We start from the raw sequence: 5,699 nt of genomic DNA on the forward strand, positions 1-5,699 counted from the left end.
CGGCGCGCCGGCGGCCAATGGGGGCGGCGGGGGCCGCGCGTGGCGGTGCGGGGCAGCGGGCGGCGGCGGGCGTGCTCTGCCCGGCTGCCTCCTGCCTTGCCGCGCTGCCCGCTGCCCGCCGGCCCGCGGCGGGAAGGAGGCGAGGCGCGGGGACGCCATGGGGGAGACGGGTGCCGGGCGAGGCGCGGGGCGCGCGCTGGGCGCCCTCCTCCCGCGCGCCGCCCGCCGCCTCCCCGACGGCCGCCCGCGCCCCGCCGCCGCCGCCGGCACCGCCGCCATGAAGCGGGCGCACCCCGAGTACAGCTCGTCGGACAGCGAGGAGCTGGACGAGGCCGTCGAGGTGGAGAAGGAGAGCGCCGACGAGAACGGGTGAGCGCTGGCAGGGTGGGCGCCGTGAGGCGGCCGGGCGCCCCTTGCCTCCCCTCAGCCCCGCGGAGCCCCGACACCCCCCCCCCCCTCCCCGGGGTGGAGGTGCCAGTGGTGACCGGTGTCCCGCTACTCCCCGCAGGAACCTGAGCTCGGCCGCGGGCTCCATGTCTCCCTCCACCACCTCGCAGATCCTGGCCAGGAAGAGGCGTCGAGGGGTGAGTGCCTGCCCGCCGGCCGCGGCTCCCCTCAGCCCCGGCCCGCCCGCCCCCTGACCCTCCGCTTTCTGCCCTAGATCATCGAGAAGCGCCGCCGCGATCGCATCAACAACAGCCTGTCCGAGCTGAGGAGGCTGGTGCCCAGCGCCTTTGAGAAGCAGGTAGCGCCCAGTGAGCCCCCCCCCGCACTGCCTCCCCCCTGCCCCCGGGGGGAAGGGTCGCCCCTCTCTAACATCTCTGGTTCTGCCTAAAAAGTTTCGTGCTTCCCCTTCTCCTAGGGATCAGCCAAGCTGGAAAAAGCAGAGATTCTGCAGATGACTGTCGATCATCTGAAAATGCTGCATACAGCAGGAGGGAAAGGTAAAGTTTCGTGCCTGACAGTGGGTCAGCAGCTCTGCAGAGAAGCTGCTGTGAGAGGAGTGCGTGCCCTAGCATTTGGTGTGCAGCGTGCTGTGGCAGCGCTTGGAGAAAGTGAATGGAAACTCTCTTACGTTTCGTCAGGAATTTGGGACTTTCTTCTGCTTGACAAGAATTTGCGGCATCGCTAGCACTGAAACGTTTTACAGTGCTAGCTCCAGGTTGTTCTAGGGGAGGGTGATTACAAGTCTCTGTAGCAGTATGTCAGCTATGTGAAGTGAATTGGCTTTCGGCAACAAGGAGAACACAAAGTTTTTGTTGTTGTCAAATATTTGTTTCTCTAACTTTCTGGAAGTTCAGAACAGAAACTAGAAAAAAATACAGGATGAAATGAGTAGTGAAGAGAATTAGCAAAAATGGTGAAATGCACTTTTAGGAAAAAAAAGTACGTTGCCTGCAGAAGTCCCCTCTGATAAGTTAGGACTTGTGTTTCTAATGAATTTCACTGTGCTGTGGTTTCGCTTGCACTGGGGAAACATGAAAAGAACGAAAGTACTTTCCTCCAGTGGCAGTGTGCAATTTCAGTTTAAAAATGGCAGTCTGTGACTGGTCTTGGGACTTGCAGCATCACAGCACAGATATAAAAGAAAAGCTTGTTAGACCAAAAAAGAAAAAAAAAAAGGGAGCTTGGCAGCTAATCTATGGTTGGGAATACTAACCACATCCAAGTGAAATATGCTTATAGGGGAGGGTGGAGTGGGGAGGCTACATGTAGACAATGACTAGAAAACAGCATCTTAAGACTCCATTCCTTGTTCTTTTCTCTTAGGTTATTTTGATGCTCATGCTTTGGCTATGGACTATCGGAGTCTAGGGTTTCGAGAGTGCCTGGCTGAAGTTGCTCGATACCTTAGTATTATAGAGGGTCTGGACGCCTCCGATCCTCTGCGAGTTCGACTTGTGTCTCATCTCAATAACTACGCCTCTCAACGGGAAGCAGCAAGTAGCGCACACACTGGCATTGGACACATTCCTTGGGGCAGTGCCTTTGGACATCACCCTCACATATCTCACCCGTTGCTTCTGGCTCAAAATGGGCATGGTAATACCAGTACTACAACATCTTCCACAGAACCACATCACCAGACCAGAATTGCCGCCCCACATGCTGAAACTTCCTCACTCAGAGTGCCCCCAAATGGCAACGTCGGACCAGTGCTCCCCGTGGTCACATCTACTACCAAACTGTCTCCTCCTCTTCTCTCCTCCATGGCATCTCTGTCTGCATTCCCCTTTTCGTTTGGCTCCTTCCATCTGCTGTCCCCCAACGTGCTGAGCCCGTCTGCACCAACGCAGTCAGCAACCCTTGGCAAACCGTACAGACCCTGGGGGACTGAGATTGGAGCCTTCTAAGAACTAACTCTTTAGTAAGGGTGGGGAAGCCTACAAACCTAGCTGAGCTGGGTTATGCCACGCTTAAAGTTGAAGTTCTTAATAACTGGGACAAAGGTACAGCTTCACCTTAACTAAGTTTGTCTAAAAAATTGTCTCTTTGGGTTTTTCTTTTTGTTTTCTACATTTTTGTATTAGCAATTTTTTTTAAAAATAGTTGCTGAAGTTGTCCAAAAATAAAATTACAATAGTCGTTGTTAACACTTGTGTTAGATCTGTGCTGAGCATTTAAATCACTTTTGTAAACAGTTTGTTTCAAATGTTTCATTTTTCCTGAGTACGTCAGACCGCCTTTTTATGAAGAGATATCACCTATTATTGTTAGCAATGGCCTAGTTTAGTTATTAATTTTTCCAAGACCACTCTCTCGGCATTAACAAGCTGTGTTTTTGTTAGTATTTTGACACTGAGATGTTCTATAAAGAATTACTCTTTTTGTAAACTATATTTGAGTCTTACACTTCTGAACAAAGCGTTGACAAATCAGATGGACCAGCTGGACCAGCTTTATCTAAGAACCCAATTTCTATTTCTTCCACAGTGGTTTGGTATATTTGGTGGTCTTATTCTAGTCCCTAGTGGACGTTTACTCACATCACAGAACCACTACGCTATTTCTTCCACCAAAAGGAGCAGTATGTGCTTTAGAGCAAAATCTACAGTGCGGGGGGAGCAAAAGCCAAATTACACACTCTATTGGTGACGGGTTTAGTTGCTGGGGAAAGGAAGGGAAAAAAAAGTTGTCACCTGCAGTAGTCTTCCAGCCGGAGCCAGTCATATGCATATTCATTTCATGGGGCCAGATTCGGCTTTGAGTTACAGTGGAGTAATTGTTGTATTACCCCATATTCTTGGGTAACTGCGATCAGACTCTTTCCCTCCGTGAGCTTCAAATTTGCACCTGAAACGAATGGTGCTGGTATTTAAATAGCCAATGGAATGGTACAGTGGGAACCCGTTCAGTGCACAGCCTTGTTGCTTAACAGATGTATCCTAACCGGTTGATTTTTCTATTGCGTTTTACTTTTAGGTGCAGTTCAGTGCCGCTCCTCGTTTTGTAAGGGCTCTGCTGCATTCTTGTGTGCGTGAAAGTGTGTGCGTGTACATGTATATTTTGGTTGATTTCACGAGAATCTTAATCTGAACAGGTGTATCTAGTGAGTTCCACTGGACGGGGTTTGACTGCTTTTGTATTTGTGTTGTGGCTAAATAAAGGAGAAAGAACAAAGTATTTTACAAGACATGTTTGTCTGATGTATATCAGTGGAGAATTCTATGCCCCTGGGTATCACGGGAGATGTCGAACAATTGCTATTTAGTCTTGCTGCAGGCATTTGTATTTACTTTTTTCTCAAATATTATGGTATACTCAGCTATGCTAGCTGAGAAAAAGAACTGCAGTGCCTCAGAATAACAGTCGAGGGAATGAAAACTTAGGACACATTTTGTGTGTCATTTCTACTTGCCCGGCAGTTTGTGGGTAGACGGCGAAGAGACCAGCGTTACTGCTAAAGAAGAGGTTAAAGCTGCACTGCACCTGAATATTCTTACCGATTTGTATTAATACTAAAAAGTGATCATCTTTACAAATGCAGAGTCCTTTCCTGTCTAACTCATGAAATCTTTATCTGTCCTATAGCTCTGTAGCAAAGTTTTGTACCTAACAGTCTGGTTTAGCTCACGTTCAGCGCATGAGTGCAGAATCTACCCACAAGGTCTCCGACTGATCCTGTATTTGTTAGTGAGTGGTATTACTAGCGTCTTACACTTCTCACAGGCTTACACGTGGATAGAAGTTTTTCTCCAGATGCGGTCTGTCCTACCTGCAAACATCAACAACTTCTCCTGGAAGTACCTCACTTCTTTCCTGTGCATTTGAATTTATAGTACACTTGTGTGGGTAAATAGCACATCCTCGTCTGGATTTAGCTCTGCCAGAATAGCAGAAAGAGCTCGGCCCTGTGGGAGACGAGAGCTTTGTTTAAAGAGGGGCTCTCGGGCCAATTAAGGAGTGGCATTGATGAGAGGCTTTCTCGGAAGAAGGATTGCCGTGAGTCTGGCAAGAGTGGGAGGGCATTCAAGAACGTAACCTTGTTTTACCTTCCTCCCTGGGCTGTAGGAGACCACTGCTAGAAATGAAACGCAAAACACTGTGGGAGCTAGAAATACATAGGTATTATTAAGGAGAGATTATAGAGCATAGTATTTCATGTAGAAACATGAAATAAGAGGCTGTAAAATTCCAAATCCAGTTTCCCTTTCACAGTGTGTATTGTCTCCTGTTTAATTATGCTCTGCCCTGTCCCTAATGGGTTTTTATACCAAATTAACAACTCCTACCTAGAAGATTGCTATAGTGCATGCAACTATTCTTTAGATCTTTTAATAAATGGCAATGCTTCTCAGCCTTTTAATGGTTATTTCATTGACATTCAAATGACTTTGCCTGCCTCTAAATAGCTGGCTCTTTTGTGTAGAAAGACCCCTATAATTATTTTTGTCCCACTGTCCTACTCTTGAATGGACTTCAGAAGTGGAGAGTGCAATAAAAGTTTAGCTGCTGGTGTTTGTATCCTCTGTCTTCTCTTTCCATTACCAATGGCAAAGGTATTAATGAAAGCTACTAACTTTATTCAACTTTTGCAGTAAGTCTATATTAATTTTTAGAGACTCAGAATCTACTGATTGTTATCATAGAAAGAGATGAACGAATTCTAGGAACACACAAAAACTAGTAATTCAAATGGGAAAAGCATGGCCCAGAAGCTGAAGCACCAGGGCTGTATTACTACTTGTGCTGCTAACTTAGTAAATCATGTTTGGCAATCACTTAATCCATATCTGTTTTGTCAGCTGTGAAAAGGGATGGCAGTGCTTGTTCTTCTTTCATCAAGAGACAGTGGTAGTTGGAAATTTTCTAAATGAATGACAACTGCTGTTGTTTCTCCAAAACTACAGTTCTGAGATGTTCTGCTATTTTTCTTTATTTCATCCTTTATAGGATGCTAGGTTTCTAAAGACAAACTGAGAAAGGCAAAATAAGCTTGCTTCTATAGACAACGGATATCTCCTGAGCCCAAAACATTTACTTGTTGACCCTATTGCAAAAGAGCAATTCGGGAGCACAAGCTTAACCAGAGGGATGCTGGAGAAGAAAGGAAATGCATATGTGACTTGATCCCATGACCCCCCAGCTACCTTCAATGGCTTTGGATGAACTGTGTCTGTCCGGAAATCCTCAGGCTAAAGCTTTGTGTGGGATGTAAGATGATGTGGTATTTCATATAAGCTAATATTATCTTCCTT

The 5,699-nt window shown here is 47.1% G+C and overlaps 1 protein-coding gene across 1 annotated transcript; it reads left to right on the forward strand.

Annotated features, from left to right (window-relative positions):
• Window positions 1-262: 262 nt before the first annotated feature.
• On the forward strand, window positions 263-3,634 carry HEY1 (hes related family bHLH transcription factor with YRPW motif 1). The gene is made up of 5 exons (XM_075140638.1): window positions 263-369; window positions 509-584; window positions 662-745; window positions 863-944; window positions 1,771-3,634. The coding sequence occupies exons 1-5, from the start codon at window positions 278-280 to the stop codon at window positions 2,352-2,354; spliced, it is 918 nt and encodes a 305-aa protein (XP_074996739.1). The 5' UTR covers window positions 263-277; the 3' UTR covers window positions 2,355-3,634.
• The last annotated feature ends 2,065 nt before the right edge of the window (window positions 3,635-5,699 follow it).

Source organism: Calonectris borealis, chromosome 2 (genome assembly GCF_964195595.1).
Source record: "Calonectris borealis chromosome 2, bCalBor7.hap1.2, whole genome shotgun sequence".
NCBI lineage: Eukaryota > Metazoa > Chordata > Aves > Procellariiformes > Procellariidae > Calonectris > Calonectris borealis.

Bases quoted from the DNA above. Each gene is read 5' to 3' on its own strand.
- HEY1 (XM_075140638.1), top strand. From the start codon at position 278: ATGAAGCGGGCGCACCCCGAGTACAGCTCGTCGGACAGCGAGGAGCTG. The intron at 585-661 runs GTGAGTGCCTGC...TTTCTGCCCTAG, and splicing joins CCAGGAAGAGGCGTCGAGGG to ATCATCGAGAAGCGCCGCCG. The intron at 746-862 runs GTAGCGCCCAGT...CCCTTCTCCTAG, and splicing joins CCAGCGCCTTTGAGAAGCAG to GGATCAGCCAAGCTGGAAAA.